Source organism: Octopus bimaculoides, chromosome 3 (genome assembly GCF_046866305.1).
Source record: "Octopus bimaculoides isolate indiv1 chromosome 3, ASM4686630v1, whole genome shotgun sequence".
In the NCBI taxonomy this organism is placed as follows: Eukaryota; Metazoa; Mollusca; class Cephalopoda; order Octopoda; family Octopodidae; genus Octopus; species Octopus bimaculoides.
In genome coordinates, this window is record NC_142930.1 from 107759009 (window position 1) to 107784426 (window position 25418).

The window sequence follows — 25418 nt, forward strand, 5'->3', positions numbered from 1 at the left end:
AGAGTAACTTCGGAGTTTCTGCCTGTTTAGCCTACATCGGACTGTCCAATGAAGGCTAACAGGCCAAAACTTGGAAGTCATTGTCAACACCATTCTTGTTAAAGAATAATAAATATAAATATAAGTGTATATGTGTATATATTGTATATCATGTGCAATATCATCCTTATAACTGATTACATGGCTGCAACTTTCTAATGAAATCTTGGAGTTGTAATTTTTGATTGTTACTTCATTAAAATATTATTGAATTAGTGCATAATCTTCACTTCTTCATCCTTCGACAGTTACTAAAGAACAGAAGCTTGAAGTTCAGAATGCAATGGACGACTGGAATGCATTAACGTGTCTTCGTTTCCGGAAAGCTAACAGTCAAGATAAAAACAAGATTACCTTCAGAAACGGTATGGGGTAAGTTGAAACTTTTGTTGATATTAATGGTTGCTATTTGGGCAACAAACTGGCAGAATCGTTAGCACGCCAGGTAAAATGCTTAGAAGCATTTCGTTCGACTTTGCATTCTGTGTTCAAATGCCGCCGGGGTTGACTTTGCTTTTCATCCAGTCGAGCCATGTGGGTCGATGTAATCGACTCTCCCTCATTCCTAATATTTCAGGCCTTGTGCCTGTATTAAAAAGAATTATTTAAAGCGACGAGCAGGCAGAATCGTTAGTACACCAGACAAAACGCTTAGCAACATGTTTTCCGACTTTACGTTCTAAGTTTAAATTCTGCCGAGGTCCACTTTGCCTTTCATCCTTTCGGGGCCGATAAAATAAGCACTAGTTGAGCACAGAGGTCGATATAATTGACTAGCACCCTCCCACAAAATTTCAGGCCTCGTGCCTATGGTTGAAAGAGAAAAAGTATTGGTTGGTATAGACGCCGGAACGTCGGATCAAACACGTTGCGGTATTCATTCAGGCTTTTTATTATTAAATTGAAATCCTGTCGATTTTAACCCTGACTTTCATACTTTCAGATTGATATAAAAAAGCATTTGCCGAATCCAAGACTTTCACCTTCTCTTTCATTTGAAACTATGTGTTTTGGTAGAACTTATTCCAAGTCGATAAATTAAAGAATCTATCATGTACAGAAGTCGATTTAATCGATTAACGTCTCCCGCACGTTTCTGACATTGTGCCTATGTCAGAAACAGTTATGAAGAGCAGTGGATTGGTAGAATCGTTAGCGGTGCACAAAATACTCAGCGGCGAGGTCAACTTTGCCTTTCAAGATAGTTAAAATAAAGTACCAATAACAGCAGCAATAATATCAGTATCAGTACCAGCAACAATAATAATTGCATCAATAACATTAGCGAATGCAATACTACAACCGCAAGCTGTTGGGAAAAGATCTTTCTCGATAACACAAAGAAGATAAGGGAAGCTAGAAAGATCATGAAAATAGATAATAGAAGAGCTGACATCTTTTGAAGACAAAGAACTAAACGATATTTTCTGGAGAACCAGACCAGAATAATCAAGCAATGCAGTGTCGTCACCAGGACTTGTCCGTGATGTACGCTGTCAGGAGCCCGTTCTTCACGACATCATTAAGTTTCCGACCATTTCTGACTTGTTGAGTTATTTTGAACAACTGTTGTTACATATAGGAAGAATCCAGTCGGATTAAGGAATTGTATGCAGTTTTTCTCCGTCTAGTGACTATAGTGAAAGAAATAGAAAAGGGCAAGATTAAGAAACTAAGAATAAAAGACTGTCCATTTCGTCCAAGCCCTCTCTTTGAAATGTCCACTCGTCTGTCACTCAATTTTGACAAAATACAGAAATTATTACGTTGAGAAATTTTATTGTGAGAATTCCTAAACGTCTTGCAATATTTAGATGCATCTTTTTGTGTTCAACTTTTCATCCTTCAGGAGTTGAGAAAATAAAGTAGCTGTAAATTAACAGGTCGAAACAGTAAAATTAAGGCTACGTGGTCAGTAATGCCGAGACACAGTTCAAATCATTTCATCCTCCTGTTATAGAAACAGAGCATTTCTATAGAAACAGGGCATTAAATTGAAACCAATGCTCTCCTGTCTCACAAGATGTTTTCATTATCGAGATGTTTATAGGACCTATTAAATTTAGAAGACTGTAAAAGTGAGTTGAATCGTTCACATCTTTTCCATAGATATTGATAATAGACTCGATTGCAATGATTCTTTTCTACTCTGCCCGCAATTCAATAAGTAAGGATATAAAAACTGTTCCTGAATGAGACGTTCCGTTATTTTTTCCGAGAAAATAATTCTTGTGATATTATTTTTGTCTTTTCAAGGCGGCGAGCTAGCAGAAACGTTAGCACGCCGTTGAGTGTTTGTAAGTTATTTTTACAGTTGTAATTTTGCGTCAGTGTTTTTTTAACACTTTGTAAATTGTTTTTGCGCTGCTTTGCAGCGGTTTTGTTGGTGGTGCTTTCTCCCCGCTTTAAGGAGAGTTAGCTAGGATAATGGCAAAAAGTAAAATGTATTACTCGGACCTTAGCGATACTGAGTTGTCCTCTTCAGAGGAAGAACTGATGAGGGCGGTAAAAAAGATGGACAGAGAATTAGGTAAAAAGAACTTTGCAGAAGTGACAAAAGAAAAAAGAAAACAGGTGAACTTATCAAATATTGACAAAGACGGTAAAATGGCGCACAGAGAGGTGGGTGACGTTAAGTTGTCACCACCCAAGAAGATGTTGGAGGAGATGGAAAAAAAGATTTTGGTGTATAAGAAAGAAGATTGGAACATGCGAAGGAGGAGGTAATTGAAAAGGCTTTATGCTCGGTAATGAAAGAGATAAATATGTAGGAAGAGGAAATTCATACGGATCTATTGTAGTCCCTTTTAGGACAGAGGAAGTGGCAAGGCAACAAGCAATGACTACGGCAAGAACAGATTAAGTGGTCCTTCTACCCACTAATCTTGGAAGAAAAACTTCCAAGATTAGGGTAGAAGGAATCCCACCAGATATAGATGTGGCTTGGATTGCAACAGCGGCCCTACTCTGAAATAAGGAGGAGGTGGCCGTCATCCAGGCCACAGAAATAGAAGGAACAAAATGGAAAGGCAAGACGCTAGACCTAATAGTTCAAGCGGAAGTGGAAACGCTGGAAGAACTTGTAGAAACGGTGTCGATCGGAGAGACGATTCTAAGAGTGTAGGTGGATGGAAGAGTCCCTCGTTGTTTTAAATGTGGCCAGAAAGGCCACATTAGAGCACACTGTACCACATAGAAAACAAGAGAAAAAGAGGAAAAAGAGCCAGAAAAAATACAGGAGGAGATATTGAAGGAAACGCAGAGAAAGGAAGAAGTATAGACAGTAGCTGGGAAAAAGAGAAAGAAAGGAGAGAACGAGATGGAACACCAAACCACCCTCACCCCACCCACACCTGCTCAGTCCCACCCTTCTACCCGCAGAAACAAAACCCACCCATCCCCCTCTTTTACAAAACAAAAAGAAAAAGAAAGCAAACTGACATCACAGGATTTACAAAATTTGTTGACAGAGGAGGCACAAGAAGATTTGATTTATGAGGTTAGGAGGTGGAAAACGGCGAAATTCGTGAACATGGAGGGATTCATAAACATTATAGGCTTGCAATTGTGTGTACAGGTGACTCAAAGCCAAAAGGATGTGATATCCAAATATAAAAAGGAGTTAAATATTGGAGACTGTACGCGGACGTAAAAATGGTTACCGGATAGTTCGAAGTACATAGACATAATAAAGGAACATGGAGTGGATATATTAAGGGACACACCTTATAAATGGTAAAAGGAAGAAATGAGGCCGCTTGGTGGGGCAAGTAGTCCATTTTCATATTCATTTCATTGTTATCATGCATGTACATCATACGCTTTTAATTTTAATTTTTATATTTATTTATTTGTCTGTGTTATTTTTGTATGTCCCCACATGTGTTGTACTAATATCTGTGTATACCCTTTATGGGAAATAAAGAAATAAGAAACGTTAGCACGCCATTTTGTATAGTTAGTCATTTGTGACCACGGTGCGAGAGAAGGTTAGTGTGTTTGTGTCTGCTGTTGTTACTACTGTTATTATTTACTGTTGAAGCGACTCGCGCGTGTTGTTGTTATTTGCTGTTATTGTTTTTGCTCTTTTTCTCGGATCTTTTTTAAAACGGGGGCCACATTTTTCATTAACGAAACACTTTGAAATTTGGAACACTGGTAGAATGTGTCATATAAAACAGCTTTTTCTCTTAGTCTTCTTAAAAAAAAAGAAATCCCTAAGTTATTCCATGTTAAAGTTGTCGTATTTCTGTAATTTCAACCAATCACTGACGTCCATTCAGCCGATATACATAAACAAACGATTCTGAAACAATTCTATCGGTGATAGGGTTAGGGTAAAACAGCAAATTTAAAAAGAAAAAAGCAAAACGAAGCTATGGAAATTAAATACGCTTTACACCGCTTAATCAGCCAAAGGAGTAAATATAAACAACTGAATACTTGTCAGTGATTGGTTGAAATTATCGAAATAAGACAATTTTTTACATGAAATAAATTCGAATACAAAAATATTTTTCTGTTCTATAACACAAAATAGATAAGTATACGAAGTTTGAAAGTCTTTCGGTACCAAAAACACTACATAAAACATTAATGAAAAATGTGGCCCCCGTTTTAAAAAAGATCTTTTTTCTCCCCATTGTAGGTGAGGAAAAGCGTAGCATGGAAAGCTACGGAAAAAACCGCTGCGGCAAAGGCAGCTATGTCGCTAGAAGCAAGAAACGTAAAAATCAACAGAGAGGAAATCGAGAAAAGTGAACAATTTGTGAAGGAGGGAGACGCCATTAAGCTGGTCCTCCCACAGGAATCATTGAACGAGAAGAGTGAAAAGACGGTGGTGCACCGCACGCAAGCGGTTGTTACAAATAAAATAGAAAAGCTGTCAGAAGAAGACGTGGAGGAATGCCTAGGCGATATTATGAAGAAGGCGACATTTGTCAACAGAGGGAGGAGATATGGCACAGTGGAGGTGAGGTTTTCCACCAAAGAAGAGGCGGTCTCACACTCCATTGCTGTCCTGAGGTCGGACAAGGTGATGCTACCCACGTATAAGGGAGGGCATCATGTCCGGATCAGGATAGCAAAAGTGCCACCTGAAATTCAAGCAGTGTAGTTGGTGGCAGCTGTTCTGGCTGCCACTGGGGACCGGCCGGAACTTGGAGCGATGAGGGGGAGGGGATGGGTGCGCCGAGCTGGTGAGTGGTGCGGAGTTGAGATGTGGATTTTCGCCGCATTGGAGGATGTGGAGGGGCTTCCCTACCAGATTGAGATCGCTGAAGAGAGTTCTTTAAAGGTGATAGTAGAAGGCCGTAGACCCAATTGTTACATTTGCGGAGAAAGGGGGCACATGAAGTCAAAGTGCCCCTTGTATGAGCCCAAGCAGAGTAAACCGACGCAGAGTGAGAAAGAGGAGAACGTGCGAGAAAAGGAGATAGAAGAAAAATGGAGACAAAAGTCGAAATGAAGAGAAGCAAAAGAAATATGCAAGAGAAGGAGAGGATTAAGGAAGAAACGAAAGTGGCAAAAGAGGGGAGTGACGGGTTCGTCAGCCCCCCCCCCCAAAAAAAAAGGAAAAAAAAAAAGCAACAGCTAAGGAAAACTCAAAGGGATTGGCAACAGAAGCGGAAGAGACGGCAAAAAAATGTGAAGAGCAGTATAAATTCAAGGATGAAGTAGAAAAGACACCAGAAGGAGAGACCAGAAGCAAAAAAGAAAACGAACCCAGAAGGTGTATAAGTATAAGGGATTTTTGATCTATTACAAGAAGAACATAGAGGTGGAGAAACGTATATAAGTGGAAGAACTTGATAAGAGTAAAGTTGCCCAGAGATAGGTTTGGGGAAAATAAGAGATGTGTAATAGTAAGCGACGAAAGGTATGGAATTTGTTTGAATACTTTCAGGGAATTGGTTACCATGGTTGACTGGCCGGTATTGTTTAATTCGATGCTGCCTGTGGTAGAATTTTCAAGGTTAGAACATTTTAAACAAGGAATACTAAACGTAACATGAACAATTTTCAGAAAAAAAAAAGACGATTAAAAAATGCGAAAATTTTCGTAGAAAAAAGTGGAAAAAAAAGAACTTTTTTTGTGTTAAAAATGAGAATGAAAAGAGAGGAAAACTGTAAAACTGTAACCACTCGACTTCGGGGATCGAATGGATATTGCGCCTCATATCATTTTTCATTTTCTCATTCGTTTCTTTTATTTCTTCTATACTCTAATTTCTTTTTGCATTTTTAGTTTCCCGAGTTTATGTTATGTCTCGTGTTGTAGTGTCTTTATGTGTTGTATTTGTCAAAATTCTTTTTTCTATGTATAACCTGTTACTAGGTAATAAAGAAATGAGGAACGTTAGCACGCCGGGCGAAATGCTTAGCAGTATTTCGTATGTCTTTACGGTCTGAGTTCAAATTCCACCGAGGTCGACTTTGCCTTTCATCCTTTCGGGGTCGATAAATTAAGTACCACTTGCTTACTGGGGTCCATCTAATCGACTGGCCCCTCCCCCAAAAGGTGACACGCAGTGAGACTGAACTCGGAACCATGTGGTTGGAAAGCAAGTTTCTTACTACACAGCCACACCTGTGCACTGACAACTTTGAGAGAATTTGTATGTGAGACTGTACACAGACGTAATTTATTTGTATCGATTCATTCCCAGTACGAAAACATCCTTACCTTGCTCATGTATGCATCTACTCAGCTGCTAGCTAAATGGAATGGGAAGGGTTCAGTGCACAACACATTTGACTTCAATATTGTGAAATGAAATTAATACTGCTTAACAATTATCTTACACTCAACCTTTGCGTCGCTTCGATCAAAGGACCACAAATCCAGAATCTAACTATTTAGATTGTTTTCTGATGTGGCAAGCTGAGATATTACTCATTATAAAGAAACTTCTTTTGTTTATTCTATGAAGCATTTTTGTTGAAGAGGGCCAGACAAAGAAATAGCAGATAGTATGGTTAGGAAACGTGGTATAAGCGACCCTAAGATGCAATTATTGCTGGTTAGGTCGTATTACTACTAATAAATTATCCTACTGATTAAATTAGTCGAGGAATAAATAGTATGGAGTATTTTAAACATTCTTTTTTTTCTTTTATATAATATTTTATACTTCGCTCCCAATGCAGAAATTTTTCTTAAACAAATGCCAGAAAGTCCAATTCATTTGAGATTTTGCGCATGTATTAAATGTATTGGTCAAGCGCAAAGAAATTTTGACACGACTATAGTCTTCCAATCATGACCATCCCACTTTTTCCAGGAATCCGAGAGTTTTTCATATTGCTATCGCAAAAGCGCTCACCTTAACCACTCATCCTAGAGCAGCGGTTCCCAAATGAGGACTACAGATTCTTTAGTCCACAAATGCACTACTGGGAGGCCGTGAAGTGTGTTTAAAATTTTAAAAGGCTTCAATGTGAAATGTATATTTGCTAAGTTACGTATAATTGTTCAGTTACAAATATTGAAGAATGTGACTAAGAAAGCGAATTTGTCGTTAATAAAATCGGTTTAAGTAGACAGACCTTTCAAAAGACTGGGTCCTTAGGAAAATTCATTTAAATAAAAGTGTCCTTACCCGTGAAAAGATTGGGAGATCGTTACCATAAGCCCTAAAACCAAACCCTAACTTCTCATCACTCCTCAAAGCCTCACTAATAAAACATCTTGTAAATGTATAAAATATTACGGGAATGTTGCATACACTTTATCACGTATAAATTGAACCGCCAAGTATTTATTTTGAAAAATATCTCTATTGGACAGTAAAACCTGGAATTCCCATATATTTTATACTTCCTTCACTGTAGAGTATTTCAAACATTTTTCAATATGTGAAATTTTATATATTCTTCACTGTGTGGAGTATTTTATATATTTCTATTGCATTGGATAGCATTATATACATCTTTCTCAATATGAAATATTTTGTACATTCTTTACAGTATAGAATGTTTTATGTACATATAGCCCTTACCGTATTAAAATATGTTTAACTGGACATGAATTTTTATACCCAAAAATATATTTCTTTAAAAGGTGTAGTTCTTTCATCGGAATGCAACCCACATCCCAAGACGTTTTACTTGCAAAGAATTGCCGAGTGGTAAGTTTTGTGCTAGTTTTAATCATTCTATGATTCTCCAACTTTAAAATATCCAATTCAAGCAACGCATGGTACCCTAAGTTAGATGTTGTAATATGTGATATTTTATTTTGTTATAATATTTGCAAAACTTTTTTACATTTCAAAACAGTCTTTAAAACAATGGTTAGGTTTTGAATAAATTGTCAGAAGGAAAAAAACAAAAACAAAACTGATGAATTGTCCTCATCAAAATAAATTAGACTTTAGCAGTGCTCTCCTACATCTGCATGCTTGGTTTATTTATTTATGCAGCTAAACTAACGTTCTGTTTTCTTTTCCATCATAGAAAGACATTATATTGCATGAACTTGGTCATGCTATCGGCCTTTTCCATGAGCAGACCCGAATCGACCGTGATAACTATGTTACCATCATAAACAAAAACGTCATCGATAGACTTTTCTACAATTTTGAGAAACGAACGAACACTTCTATGAACCTGTATGGTATTAAGTACGACTATAGAAGTATAATGCATTATGGCTCCTATGTAAGTATACTAGTATTTAAAAATTCCATCCTAAATACTGTGACTTTATATTATACATTACACTACTCAATGTAGCAGCTGTTTTGTGCGCATCTAAAAAATGTAGTGTATTATTCCCAAATGAAAATCAATCAATATCTTAGATTGTAATTTCTTAAATATTCGGTGTATTTTGAGTGAAAACAATGCACTATATTTTTAGAAATATAGAAAATTGTGAAATTTATATATTTCCTTAGAAGCGAGACCTAATCCATTGGCTGATTCGACACATGATTAGAATACCGCTGGAAAGAACTGCAATATGGATTCTTCAAGCCAACTGGTTACCTAAGGTAACTGGTTGGCTCGGTTTGGAGATTCGGTTGCTTCTGATAGGACCCTAGGAGGAGGTACCTGAAGAGTCTACCCTCCCAGGAATAGGGGTTTGAAAAGATGAACGGATAGGGCTAACCCTACGACTTGGTTCTTAGTAGTGTTCTGTAGCGGAGTTTATACTTCGGTAAATATTTAGAATATGTCTCTGGCCTGAGGAAAACTTCGTCATGCCAGTCTCAGTGATCTCAGAAAAAAGTCTATGGACACTTCTTTTCATTCGCTGACAGAGTTATTAAAAAAAAAATCATTCCATTAACCGAGAGTCGAAATTAATTTTGAGTTCAATAAGTGTTACTTCATTTTTAAGTAGATAATAATAACCCCCTCCTCTAGATGTAACGTATGTTTATTGCCGATGGATTTTCTATCAACAACACAGTTTGACTCGATGCTGAAAGCCAACGAAAGAGTGATTAATTTTATTATGCTACCGTTACTCGCAGCGGAGAAATATACAAACCATTTTACCCAGAGACTCTGAAAGAAATTAGGTTAGGTGGAACAAGACTGCTTTTGGACCCTGAGAATTCAAAGAATCGTGTGGTAGTTTATTTAAGGATGGATTAGGCAGATAGTTACGAGCCACTTAGCTTTCTAGACCAGTCTTGTATTTATGTTGTACTTGGAGCAGGAGATGTGGTCACAACTGTAAGTTGCTGACAGCTGCCTTTTCTAGCGTCAGAAATCAGCAAATGTACATGGAAGAGGACGACGAAATCTATTGAGATTTTTGACAACAAACTTTTATTTTCGTATGCAAGCAAAAGACAAATACTGTTGTTACTACGAACGACAAACATCATTGAAAGTTTGGATGTTTCTGATATTAGTGTAATTGTAGTATTTAAAAAGTTAACTCCTAGTCGTTGTTTTGTTGTCACCGGTAGTTCATTATGTTGAAGTTAGCTCGGTCCAGCCATCCGCCATGTCGTTTCATATTCTTTGTCTGGTAGTCGCGTGTGTATCGATTTTATATTGATTAAGGGGATCAGAAAGGAGCGCACCAAACGTTGAAATCACCGCTAGGGCCTATTCTACGTGAAGTCGTGCTTGGTCAGATTTTGTTATCACGTGGGTTATAGTCTTTCCATGTCAAATCGTTATTGGTCAAATCTTCTTTGTCACGTGGGTAACATTCCAGCGAATCGTGACGTCGGGTGATTGTTGAATACTCTGGCTACAATGTTTATTCATTTAAATGCACTATTTTTAAAATAAGACATTTTCCGTACGTCACAGTCAATTGTATAATGGCTTTACTTCGCGCTTCATTTTTATGGAACTTTTCTCTTGCTGTGACATGTTTTCTAAAATGTTTGTATGCGTTTCTATTGCATTAATGAAGGAATGGACTTGGTGGCATTAATAATAATTTTACTCTAGGCACAAAGCCTGAAAATTGTTTTTGTGAGTGTGGGGCTAGATGATTACATCGACCTCAGTACTTAGCTGGTATTTATTTTATCGGATCCGTAAGGATGAAAAGCAAAGTCAACATTGACGGAATTTGAACTCAGAACGTGACGTGAAGTTGGAAGAAATGTCGCTAAACATTTTGTCCGGCGTGCTAACGATTCTTCCAGCTCCACTACTGCTACTATTACTACTACTACTACCACCATCACCACTTGTGGTTTCTAATTTAGGTACACGGCTAACAATTTTGTTGGGAGGTGTCAGTCGATATCAACTCCATACTTGTCTCGTCCGTTATTTTATCGACCTCCAAATGTAAGAATGACAAAGTTGATCTCGGCAGAATTTGAACTCTGAACGTAAAGAGTCGGGATAAATACAAGGCATTTTATCTGGAGTACTAGCCATTTCCTTAACCCACTACTTTCTTATATTTCTAATATTGGCATAAGGGCCGGAATTCGGAGGAGGTTAGTCAATGAAGTTGATCTCAGTACTTTACTAGTTTTTTGTTTCATTGACGCCAGAAAGATGAAGTGCAAAGTTCACCCGGGTTTTAAACTCGGAACATAAAGAGCTAAAACAAATACTGCAACTCTCTAACGATTCTGTTAACCCATGGCTTTAATCGTTAGAACGTTGCACAAAATGGTTTGCAGTGTTTGTCAAACTCTTTACGTTCTTCCCTTTAATCATCCTTATATCAGAAATTGTTATTAAACATGTTGTTATATATATTTGTGTGGAGGCGCGTGGCTTAGTGGTTAGGGTGTCATCATCATGGTCGCAAGATTGTGGTTTCGATTCCTGGACTGGGCGATGCGTTGTGTTCTTGAGCAAAACACTTCATTCCACGTTGCTCCAGTTCACTCAGCTGGCAAAAATGAGCAACCCTGCGATGGACTGGCGTCCCATCCAGCTGGGGAACACATACGCCATTGAAAACGGGCCCATGATCCTGGCTAGGCTTTAAAAGGGCGCATTTAGTTATTATTTTATATATATTTGTAGGAATTCTCTGTGAATGGAGAAAGGACCATTGAAACCAAAGATAAACGTTTCCAGGGGATTATTGGAAAAGCTAAAATTCTTAGTTTTAATGACGTTAAACTTGTCAACGCAATGTATAACTGTTCAGGTGAGTAAATTGGTTCCCATCGATATTTCTTTCGTGTGCGATGATTTGTATGATTTAACTGAAGGAGAGGAGGGCTGCATTCATGACATTTGCAAGATATTTCCAGTCTGATGAGATGGTTGCAGTTGATCTGCCTGGATTTTGTGTGCTACAGTTGTTATTTAGACCTCAGAGGAGTTCTGACGGAAGCCTGCAAAAGCGATTCAGCCGTCCTAACATTTTTTTAAAAAGACGATTGGTTTCGATTTGATGGAAATTTGTCTGCTTTTACAAATAGGTCAAGTATTTGACAGTCCCTCCTTGGCTGGTGTTCTGCAGGTGGTTGACTAGTGAAAATACGGGCTGGAAGTGAATTGAAAAGAGGATTGGCATACAAATATTTGAGACATGAGGTATGAGAAGTGAAACACAGGGGAGGGGGATGACAAAAGTAAAAAAGTAGACGCACCGGGATATATATATATCCTGAAGATTGCGCTGAGACACCAGACGTGTTAAAATACCGTATGAAACTAATAGTAGCTCATAAAAATATATATTGTTCTTATTAGATAATATTTATTTCTCACCAGATGGAGCACTTTTCCTGAGATCTTACCAGTACTGTTACCACGGAACAGTACCCTCTATCTATCTATCTATCTATAAATGATCAAGATTGGTTGTGTGAATGCGCGTGGCTTGGGGTCCCCTTGGAAACAAAGGTACCTCTTAAACGACATAAAGTCACATGAATTAGAAACCATAGCCACAAGTGAGACTAAACTCCATAATCCACGGGCCCTAAAGTCCATGTTTGGCGGACAGTTTAACATTTATTTTTCTCCCTGTCTGCCGAGAATGGGCGGTAGTGGCACGGCGATACTTTTCCGGAAGTGTCTGGATCACGAAGTAAAGACAGTATTCGTAGACCCGGAGGGTAGACTGGTTGTCCTGGATGTCAATTGCAGCAATGTGTGCGCTTTTCGACTCGTATCAGTCTACGCACTGCCTTTAACAGGTCGGCCGGATTTCTTTCGACGTCTAGAAGTATTCCTAGGAACGTCTCATCCTTTACTTTTAGTGGGGGATTGGAATGCTACGTTGGACACGCATCTAGACTACGTGGGTAGAGATAGGAATAGACGGGGATGCAAATGCCTCAGAGGCCTACTCAGACGCTTTCAACTGTCTGACAGGTGCCGACTCGACCACCCGAATACGCCAACGTGGACATGGAGCAACCGCATCTGGTCGTCGCGATCGTATCTAGATAGGATACTGTGTGGGACAGTAGATAGAGAAAGCGTAGGGTGTCCACAATTCCACATAGTCAGCTACACGGATTACAAACCTGTAACGTGTACGCTAGACTGCGATAAGACACATAGGCAGGGTCCCGGTTACTGGAAACTAAACGCGTCTTTGCTGTCGAGACAGGTTTTCAGAGACCGGATTAGCACGCTACTTAAGAGGGCTTTGACGGGAGCCATCTTCAACAACAAATGGTGGTTTGCTCCCAAGAGAGCAATAAAAGCAGAATGAGTAGGTATAGTCAAATGACTGAAACGAGTAAAAGAATAAAAGAGTAAAAGAATATATGTATGAGAGGGGGAGAGAAAGAGCAACAAGTTTAAGGGTTAGTAGTTGTACATTGGTGAGTGAAGGTTAGCAAACTACCTAATAGATTTTTCATATTTTGTTTTGTGGCAGGATGTCGAAGAGTTGTAAATCACGATGAGAACGTTATGTAAATTTTGTAGTGTAGTTCCAGGTGGAAAGCGCTCTAGCAATGACTAATCTGGCAGTGAGCTACATAATCAAATGTATCTTTTCTTTTATACAATGGTAGGGTGTAATTTGAGCGAGATTTCTAACTTGTTAAGAGACTGCATAAGGCTCCCACATTGCTTTCATTGCTTGTAATTTTCTTTTTACAAATTCTAACGACTCTGTGTGAAACAAAATCTAGGATTGAGTATTAACTGAAAGAAATGAAAATTGCTATTGCTATTTTAGTTTCACTTTTACACTAAGAGAAAGCAATTTAGACCAGTTGCTATCAAACTGTCATGAGTATAATTTTTGATTCTCCTCTAAAGGTTAATGAAATGGCAATTTAAATTTTACATCTTAATTTCATTCTCCATCAATAATTTAATAAGTTTAAAAAGTTGCAAATCATCTTAATTTTAAATCAACATACACACTTAAAATGGCATTAGATTAAAATAGCGATGTGTATAAAATGTATGTCCGATGATAATGAGAAAGAGTGGCAAAGCCTACATGTGGAATTGATGCGACTGCCAGAATCATCAAGTATCTGTCATTTTCGTCTCCATTACTAGTGGGATTTTCTCCTTACCGGCGCTTAGTAATTTTAAAGTGGGAATCAGTTCGCACACTCCACTCGCATTCTTTAGACTTGGAGATGTGGCCACAGTGACTCAGCTGGCTAAGCTAGTTGCAGAGATCAGCAAACTGTAGGTTTAACATTGAAGTTGTCTTCTCCTTGCGAATTACCTTACAGGGCTGGAGAGCTCTACCTATTCTGGAGTTGCCAGAAAGGTATCAAAGAAGGCATCGGTCCGCTTGAGGGACTCCACTCCTTAGATTGCTGCCAAGGTTGATACCTCTAGCCTTTTCCTTTTCCAAGATACTCACAAGACAGTGTGAATTTGTGCTTGGAGTTTCTTCTATAACATGTTAATTAATCTGTAGCTGGGACCTTAACTGGTGCTACTACCCTGGGTCAGAATAGACCTGGAACAAAAGTGGCTCTGAGTTAGTTCCACACTCCTCAAAACCCTGAAACTTTCTGAAGCAGGGTCCCACTACCGGATGCAGTTTAAAGTGGTACCCAGGACATACATTTATGATGTATATAAAAACGTAGAACTGCGCAAACTGATATTTCGCCCCAGAGAAACTTCTTAAAGATTTCTGCATTAAAAAAAAAACAACAACAGCAAACACATAGCTTGATGAGAAAAATGTTGACGGATCATCAGACACAGTATGTCATCTTCATTTGATTTACTAAGTGACGAACACCACTGGACATTCTGAGATAAGCCGAAAAATATTTGTTTCAATATGGAAATCAGTAAACAAATCTTTAACTAAATTATGCGGAAGTTGGCCAGGATAGAACTAAATTAATATACGTACTTATTAGTGTTCGTCACTGAAGAGACCAAATGAAGCAGAAACAGTGTGTTTGATGATCCAGCGACGTGATGCTGAGCAAGCTCTGTGTTTTTAATACACAAGTCTCTTTCAGACGTTTCTCTGAGACGAAATATTACAATTAACACCGTTCCAAATTCGTATATCTATATATATAAAAATGAGAATGTCTGTCTGTCTGTCTGTCTGTCTGTCTGTCTGTCTGTCTGTCTGTCTGTCTGTCTGTCTGTCTGTCTGTCTGTCTGTCTGTCTGTCTGTCTGTCTGTCTGTGTGAATCCCTAAAACTCGAGAACTACGCAACCAATTTCATTCAAATTTTACACATGCCTTACTTAGGGTTCCAGTTGTGTTTTAGTAAAAAAAAAATTAACTTCTTGCAGAGTTCGAGCACACGGCAACATAATATCTCCTCCACTATTTAAGTATTACGTGTCAAAAGTGAAACAAAAGCACTCATGTCAAATACTTTCACTTTAAAAATGAAACTATTCCACTAACTGAAACAATCACATTTCGATACTGTAGTGACAGATACTTTCACAGAGAGAGAAAGAGAGAAAGAGAAAGACAGAAAGAGAGAGAGAGAGAGAGAGATGTATATGTATACATGTATATGTACACCATTTCGATACTGTAATGACAGATACTTTCAGAGAGAGAGAGAGAGAGAGAGAGAGAGAGAGAGAGAGAGAGAGAGAGAGATGTATATGTATACATATAGATGTATATGTATACATATAGATGTATATGTATACATATAGATGTATATGTATATATATATAGATCTATACATACATGTATATATATACATATGTGTAGATGTATATATATATATAGATGTACATGTAATATGTACACATATATACATATATACATGCATACAGATATATATACACCCATCACACACACATACACATGCACACAAACACACACATTAGTCATTTGTTTTCTTATCCAAAACTACGTCAAAAGTACTGAATGGATCTTTATGAAATTTGGGAATTATATTCTTTGCATAACGGCCATAACTCCCATGAAAATTCATATATTTTTGATGTTGATGAAATTTTAACCCGAACATAACAGATGAGCATTATTTAGAAAATGATGTCACACGTTATCGAGGCTACCATTCTTTCTGGATGTGCAAAAGGGATGACGTCTTTATTCCAAGAATTCCTCTTACTCCATCAGGAGCAGACATTCCTTTTACATTCAGAAGACTACAATTCCCCCTTCGTGTGACTTTTGCCATGTCCATAAACAAATATCAGGGTCAAACACTGTCTGTAGCTGGTCTTCTCTTGGAAGAGCCCTGCTTCTCACATGGACAACTGTATGTTGGCTGCTCAAGAGTGGGCAGCAACAAAAAACCTATTTGTATATGCTCCACAAGGGAAAACAAGGAACATAGTTTACAATGAGGTGTTATAATCACAACAGCAAGAAAGTATGTACATGATCACCTTCTTTTACGAAACTTCATTGACTTTCATATATTTATATTGATATACATATATATATACGTGTGTTTGGGTGCGTGTGTGTATATACATCTCTATATATAAAGATGATGCGTAGTCTAGACGGCGTTTTTAGATTTCATTATTCTCTTTAACCCGGGCAACGCCGGGTATTTCTGCTAGTACATAATAAACGTTATACATGTCGCTGTCTTTATTTTATTAAACATATCAATTTGTCCATCTCCCCTCCCCTACTGCTCAATCCTTACAGGTTTCTTCTCATGTGTAGTTGTATGAACAAAAGTAAAAGAAATTCTTTATATATTTCTAGGAAATTGTCCGAAAAAGTCTTGTCCCAGAAATGGTTTTGTGGCGGAGGACTGTGAATGTTACTGCCCAGACTTAAAGAAGTCTGTAAGAAAATGTTCAGGTATGTATTTTACAAGTAATGAGTTATCATTTGGGAGAATCGCTTGTGTTAGGAACAATGCCTTGCCATATTTCATATGGCTCTTTACTGTTTAAGTTCAAACCTAACTGAAGTCAACTCTGCCTTTCACTTCTCTTAGATGGGTAAAGTACCAGTGAAGTACTGGGATTATTTGTATCGATTAAATCCCTCTTCACAAAAATTGCTGGTCTTGTATCTAAATGAGAAACTATTGAGTGGTGAATTAGTAGAATCATTAGAACATTAAACAAAATACTATGTGTTATTTTTTTCTGACTTTTTACGTTCTGGTTTCACATCCTACCGAAATTAATTTTGTTTTTATCCTTTAGGTTCTTTGCAGTTCCTAATAATGTAGTTTCCTTTGACAGTTCTGTTAAAATTTCAGTTCTAATCTTCAAATATAATTTGATTTTCTTTATGACTGTATCATATGTGTCTGCTCTCAATAGTGCAGTTTTAACTTTTTTCATATTACACTCTTGTGACTTGTCTTTCCACATCTTGGTATATCTTAATATTTCTTATTCTTTCATCTACATTCTGTTCTCATCGGAGACGCTGAATACATTATTGTGCAGCGTTTTACTGCTTTGTTGATGATAACAATATCTGGTATTTTCTTAATCATTTACGTAGAATGCTGAGATCCCACAGTATTTTAAATTCTTATTTTCTTCCATTGCATTATGCTGATAATCGTGCTACTTATTAGCCTTGTCTAAATTATATTTTTACATAACGTAGGTGTATTTTTAGAATGTCATATACTACGGATTTGGCCTTGAAAGAGCCTCTCATATAAATGTGTGGTGCTAAGATCAGAGATATATATCGTTAGCAGACTGGAATCATCTGGCAGTGATATTTGGCTTGCATACGGTGAAATGTACGCAGAAATGTGATCCAGCAGTTTCAGTGCCTATATCAAACGATTCTTTTGGTAACGATATATATCTGTGCTTTCAGCACCATACGTCTATTTGAGAGAATCTCTCAAGGCGAATACCACAGTATACGACCTTCTAATAATACAACCATGTTAAGTAGGATATAAGGGTTGCCATTCGGTATTAATACTGCTTCCGTCGTTAATATTAGTATTATATTTTTATATACTTTCAAATGAACGATATGTACAATATATTATTGTGCAACCTTTTGTATTCTCTTCGTACATGTTTACTACGTCCACTCATTACATGATTAATACTTTCACCTTTTTGATCACAAAGTCTACATAAGAGCAATTCAATGTTAATGACAAAATTTGTCTCTTGTACTACAAGATTATCCCTTCTTGTATCTCTTCTTGTACTGCAAGATTAACCCTTCAGTTTCAACTTTTAGACCTGATTTTTACAACCAGTCTCATGTCCCTTGTCTAGTCACACTATTACCCACATCTCTCATTAACTGTCTGCATACTACGCTTCCATTGTGATATGTCTGCTTTTCCTGTCTTCTAATGCTCTTATATTCAGCCTTATCAGTGTAGTTTTATCAAATCAGAGACTTTTACACCACCCAAATAACTCACCCAGCTTCCCTGTCCACTAATCCTGAAAGGTTGTGTGAGTAGAGCCCTCATACATCTCAATAGGATCCTATCAAAAGCAATAGTTATTAGACTTTGTGGATGGATTCCCAAACATGTTCGACTGAGACTATGGATATTCTCCAATTATCTCATTCTTGGTCTACCCGGTGGTCTTCTATTGCTTAACTTGGCTTGAAGAGTCTGTGTTGCGATTCTTTTTCTGTATCACTCTAATTCCGTTTTCGTACTGGAGCTGTGATTCTTCAATGCAGATTAATTACATATCATTGTAGATTATTTTCTTACCTCTACGTTTCCAGTAACTAATCACATCCTTTCCTCTGTTTTCCCTGAATACATAAAGCCTATTAACGAAATTTTAAGGTGGAATGCTCCATTGTCATGAGTTTCTACACCTGTCAAACTTCAGGAATTCTTCTCTATTCCATTTGAATATACCTGCTTCATATCTCATTCCATATATTTGTTAATATCATGTTTCTTCCAGTTAATTTTGGCTGAGGCACCAATTTTAATCATATCTGGTATTCTTTTCCACAGAGTTCATTCAATCAAATTTTTTGATGTTGCTGACTCGTAATCCTTAGTGCTTATATCTGTCCTTCCCAATATCCATCATTACTTCACTATCAAATTACACTATCATATATACTGACACCTTTTTTTCTCTTAAGTTATACTACACTTTATCCCAAATTCCATTCCTATGTCTTTGCTAAATAAATGGACAGTTTTAATTAAATTACCTAGTTTTTTCACTCTAACCAAACAGTTTAATATTGTCTATGAGAAACAAATTTATGTTGATTTTAAATTGTTTCAATTCCAGTTCATATCCAACCCCTGACAGCAATGTCACTGCTGTCATGTACAATATATATATATATATATATATATATATATATATATTCAATACAAATGATGCACTATCATGTTAGCAGATCCTCCTTATTTGAATGCCTCTCTTCTCATGGTATCAGTTCAGTCTTGTGTGGATACACCTGAAGAATAATGTTATTGACTAAACTAAATAGTTTCATGCATTCCACTATCCAAGAATAAGGCTCTATCGTACACTTTATTATTATCATTATCTTGGAGGTGGTGGTGATTGGATAGTGAAAAGTGTATTTTCTATATTACCTGTCACTTAGTACATGCGCATAAGTGCATTTCTGTGAAATATTCACGCTTATTTACGTGTCAGATAAATGCAACTTAACTAAAGGTTGTATCATATGATTGGGATACTTTACAAACTGACATCATTTAACGACCTACCTATTTAACGACCACTCGGAGATACGACGAACTTTACGAGCCGTCATTACATATTTTACAAAGTATAAAAACTTAAAAACTTTGACCGTCGTATTGTGCGCTGTACGAGAACGTGTTTTCGAGAAATTTATGACGATGTTATCGAGAAACTTATGACGAAAAAAAGAAGATAACAAAGCAAACAACACTGACGGGATTTTTCATGCATTTTGATGTCAAGAATGAGTTGCTTTTGTAATCTTTATCCAAAGTAAAACAAAGTTATTATGTTTGAGTTTCCTTTAAACCTTTTCACCTTTTCTATATAATGCTGAGAAAGGTTTATTATGCATCTTATGTTCTGGGCCTGGAATCACAAACATACTTACGATGTCTGAGCTACAGTATCCATATCCTAACTTTTAAGGTTTTCCTTGTGATAATCTTACTGTTACTTATGAATTTTTCAACAATTTATATTAGTGATTCTTGATCCTGTACTACATATACTTTATACAGTACGGTATTCTGTTTTTATATGTACGTACAGTACACTATACCTATAAAAAAATATACGTGCACTATGAATATTCGTTTAACGACGAATTTGCTTAACGACGGGGCTGTTGGAACGTAACTCGGTCGTTAAATGAGGACAGTCTGTATTTTGTTTATGGGGAAAATGGAAAAATAAGAGTGAATATTTACGAGTGCTGCGTATTAAGTCTATGAAATTGTGCATAAAGTATATAAAGTGTACATATAAAGTGTGTTAAGTAATCATTGTATTCCAGCTTCCTTCATTTTTCAATGACTAGCAGATGAGAGACTAACTTTTGATAGAGACAACACAAGCTACACTTTCAGGTTTTTTGGATAAAATTTTCAGGAATAACCCAATAGGTGTGCTATTAATTTTGTGAAATATTCACGGGTCCTGCAAGCTATTATTATTATTATTATTATTATTATTATTATTATTGTTATTATTATCATTATTACAATTATTATTACAATTGATTGATTATTACAGATACAAGTGGTAATGGAGGTGTAACTGAACCTAAAGAAGAAGAGAGTAAGTCAATTCTTTAATGTTGAAGTAACTACTGATATTACTGAATTTTATCTAAGCTTCTGAGGCACCAAGTAGCTAAGAATAACTTTACTCAAGAACTAGTGCATAGCAATGTTGCTCATTGGAAGATTCAAGTTTAATACTGCAAGTGTAATGAAATAGTTTTCAACAATATAAATATTTGTTGTTTATATATGTTAACTCTAAGAGAGTCACATCTCTTTACTCATTTGCCAAAGTCACATTGAGATGATAGACAGGCATCTTATCAGCTGAAGAAGCTGCATATAAAGGAAAATGTCTCAATGCAGCATGAATAATGTTTTTTTGTTTTGATTACAGTTTGTAGAGACTACCATAGGTCATGTGCAGTATGGGCTCAGATGAATGAATGTAAACTGAATCCTTTATACATGTTAGAAAACTGTGAAAAATCCTGTGGTAAATGCAAAGGTGGAAAAGATGAAAAGGTCGAAGGTAAAGTGAAATAATTTTTCAGTCTGTTTGATTAAGCCTAGTGAATTGAAAATATCATCACTCACATCCCACTCATCCAATAATAATAACAACAACAACAATAATAATAATATTAATCTTTTCTATTATATGCATAAGGCTTAAAATTTTGGAGGTGGGCTAGTTGATTTCACCAACCCCAGTACTTGACTGGTGCTTATTATATTGATCTTGAAAGGGTGAAAGGCAAACACAACTTTGATGAAATAATACAGAAATAATAATACTTTTTGAAGAACAAGAATGATATAACGTGTTAGTGAGATTTGGAAAGAGAGATATAGAAAGTGAGATCATCATCATTTAATGTTCATGTTCCATGCTAGCATGGGTTGGATTGGTTAACAGAGTCTAATGAATTCAAGGAAACAATAATACAGAAAACATAACTGGTATGTATAAGTGGATTGTTGTTGCTATGTAAGCTGGTTGAGTGATATGTAATACCATCCACTCACTTTTTCAATATCATCATAAAAAAATTAAATGTGAAGAAATATGTCTTAGAATACAAAATATGAGCCATATATTTAGTATACGCAAAGCTGTGGGTGTGAGAGAGGAATAGTGGAAATTTTTTAAGTGCAATATGACTAGCATATTGCACTTGGATGATTTATTATTTACTTCATATAAAATAGCTATTTCCTATTTGATTTAATATTCCTAAGTTGTCCTTTACAGAAGCAATGACTTAACTCTCTTGGTTTTCAATGTTCTTCTCTCTGTAATGCTTAATGTTTATCTTGATGCTTTTAATACAACACTTTAATGGGAATTGAAGGACAAAATTAAAGTTTTGGACAAACTCTATGCATTCCTCACATTCAAACAGTTATTGCAGCTATAAGCAATTATAATATCTGGTAGTTGCTGCAATTATCTTGTCCTGCTTTTAGACTTGCCAATAATTTTTTCCTGCTTTGATAATTCAGATGTGATAGAATTATCATTACCTAATTATAATAATGATAATTAAATTAAAGGATACAATAAGTATTATAAAAATAAACAGGTTTGTGGTACAAGTATTGTAGAATAGTTTAAAGTTATTGATTTCTGATATAGGAATGTCTCATCATTGCATTTCTTTCTAAACCAAACTGCTTATGGTTTCTATAAAAAAAATTTTTTTTTTTTTTTTTAAAGTGAAAATAAAAGAAATCCATTATGTGAATAAAATCAAAGTATCACATTTGAACAAACTACTAACAAAGGGCAAAAATATTCAAATATTTTCAATACAAATATATCTTTACTGCAACAGCACATTGGTTCATTTTCATTCCTTCTAAACTATTTTCCTATTTCTATTTCAGATTGTAAAGATGATAACACAGACTGTAAACATTGGGAAGGACTTGGAGAATGCAGTAAAAACCCTGTATATATGTTAGTACACTGCAAATTATCCTGTAAACAGTGCAACGGTACAGAAGGTAATAGTAAAACAATAATTCAGTTTGTGTTGGTTTCACAAGTAACAAAGGTTTAATATAACAGCATGTTGGTATTTAGGATGGAGAAGTCACCAGTTCATATTGTTGTTGTTTGACAGAATAGCCCTATGACCAAAAGTTTTCCTTTTATGACTGGCCAATTATTTCATTGGTTTTGCATAAACAATGACGGTGATGTACATTGTGTATAACCTCCACTTTTCCATGCTTGCAGTTGAGACAGTTTCTGCAGCTTGATGCCCTTCCTGTCACCAATCCTCACTTGTTTCCAAACAAGGTAGTATTTCTCCATTGCCAAACATGTTTTCATCAAAGACTGGAAAAGAACAATATGGCTTGTATGAAGATGATGTTCATTTAATCATCAATGATGCCAAAACAAGGTACATATACACACACACAATGGGATTCTTTTAGTTTCTATTTGCCAGAACCATTCTCAAGGCATTAATAAGCCTTGGTCTATAGTAGAAGTTTCCCAAGGTGCCATACAACAGGACTGTACTCAAGACCACATGGTTGCCTGAGTGGTCAATATATATTATCCAATTTATATGTTGCATATACAGTATTCAATTTATCTTTTCAATATGGTAGTGCATTATTTAACCTTTTTGTTACCATATTTTTATTGAAATACATTTGTCTTAATTTTGAAAAGGATGAATTTAGTAAAATACCTTTGTCATTATTAAGCTGCTGCTTGGAACAAAAAATCTTGTATCAAAATTTCCTGATAATTTAATTTAGATTACTTTAAAATGGGAAGTTTGTACCATAGAACAAGGGGTAGTCAAAGCAGATTGGTATACAAAGAATTGAAGGAGATTTGGCTGCTATTTTTAGTAGGTTGAATGTTGTCCTGTAATTCTAGTAAGTTTTTGCAATTCAATTTTTCTGAGTCTGATGTGGACAGTTTAGTTTTTTTTTTTTAATGAGTAATTTAAATAATCCTGTTGTTCCACTCCAGGTCAGTCTTAAGTGAACATTGTTGTTGTTGGCACTCTGTCACTTACGACGTCGAGGTTTCCAGTTGATCCGATCAATGGAACAGCCTGCTCGTGAAATTAACGTGCAAGTGGCTGAGCACTCCACAGACACGTGTACCCTTAACGTAGTTCTCAGGGATATTCAGCGTGACACAGTGTGACAAGGCTGACCCTTTGAATTACAGGCACACCAGAAACAGGAAGTAAGAGTGAGAGAAAGTTGTAGAGGAAGAGTACAGCAGGGTTCGCCCCCATCCCCTGCCGGAGCCTTGTGGGGCTTTAGGTGTTTTCGCTCAATAAACACTCACAACGCTCGGTCTGGAAATCGAAACCATGATCCTATGACTGCAAGTCCGCTGCCCTAACCACTGGGCCATTGCGCCTCCACTAAGTGAACATATCTATGATCAAAAACATTTCAGACAAGGGTAGCACATGTTTTTATCTGACAGTGTATCTAAAATTATCCAGTGTGTCTTGTCCTTTTTAAGACATCATGGTGTGATTTGAGGGTGATTTGGTTGCTGTTTCTAACAAATCGAGTGACTGCATTCCTTGTGATCTCATTAATGTTTAAGTTTCTTAGCTCATAACATCAATTCTATCAGCAGGAGATTGATGCGGGTCATGTTGGTTTGAGATATAAATTGATTTTTTTCAAAGAATATATACCAACAAGATCAACCATCAATATAACGAGCCAATAGGGAACATTTACATAGTTGCTCAATCTGCTAAAGATAACAGCTAAATCTTCCACAAATCTTAATAAAATGGAAAGAGTATATTGGACAATACAGTCTTCCACATCTTTAAAGAATTAATTATGAATATTTAAATAATTTCACCAAGAGAATTTGATCTATTACTGTTGTATTCCTCTGACATTTTTAGTGAAGTCAAGAATTAAACACATTACATATCATTCAACACCTTGGGGAAATTATCAAACCCAAGTTTACTCAAGAAGTTTTGAATAACTGCTTGTATCACTTAACACTAGACTGCCAAATTGGTAAAATATCTAGACAAACATGAGACTACCAGGTTTTTTTACCACCATCTACACCAGTAGAAACTGATTAAAAAACAAATCACTTGCAAGTGATTTTTGTATGACTTAGTAGCATGTACCATACTTTAGATGTAGAGCAAAGATATGACAACTTGAGGGAGAAAGGGTTACACCAGTTGAGTTGACTAAAGCAGTGCTCTGCAGCCGGTATTTCACGACTCACTGGTGTCTCATGAGACAATGCTGCAGTGTTACCTGAATATAATTTTCTTCCTATACTTTTAGTTATATTTTTAGTTCAGGTGTGCCGCCAAATTTTGAAAAGAATATAAGTGTACTGCAAGTGAAAACATGTTTGTGGAGCACTGGACTAAAGCATTGTAAAATTAAGGGTCTTTCTTGAGGATCCAGTGTGACACTTGGCCAGGAAAGGGACCCAAGACCAAATGATCATGAACCTGACTCACTAATCAAAGGGCCACATGCCTTCACAGAAATTAAAGAAAAAAAATAGATAAAAATACCTTGTTTTTCCAAGATGGAGACAAATACCAACGTCCCAAGGTACAGACTTGAATAAATTGTTGAGAGATATCTTTCCCAACATGAAACAAATGGTAGTCTGGTTACCCTATGAATAAAGAATATTTAACCACCAATGTGGTGTTGAGCACTCATTCTCACCGCTTGATATTAATGTAACAGATAAAAATACTTATATTTCACTAAATACCTAACTGGAAAGCCCATTAAGCACAATATGGATCAAATATGTTTAAGATGATCAGATTTTATGATGGTCTGTTGTACTGTAATGGT

General features: G+C 36.5%; 1 protein-coding gene across 3 annotated transcripts in view; it reads left to right on the plus strand.

Moving 5' to 3' along the window:
* LOC106882289 (zinc metalloproteinase nas-13) overlaps positions 1-25418 on the plus strand; it is a 62916-nt gene that overhangs the window by 32119 nt on the left and 5379 nt on the right. For all 3 annotated transcript variants that reach the window (XM_089349444.1, XM_089349445.1, XM_089349446.1), the window contains 8 exons: positions 288-411; positions 8102-8168; positions 8497-8700; positions 11506-11632; positions 16601-16699; positions 20575-20619; positions 20962-21096; positions 22455-22574. In XM_089349444.1, coding sequence (XP_089205570.1) covers positions 288-411; positions 8102-8168; positions 8497-8700; positions 11506-11632; positions 16601-16699; positions 20575-20619; positions 20962-21096; positions 22455-22574 — 921 coding nt within the window. The remainder of the gene's footprint in view (positions 1-287; positions 412-8101; positions 8169-8496; positions 8701-11505; positions 11633-16600; positions 16700-20574; positions 20620-20961; positions 21097-22454; positions 22575-25418) is intronic.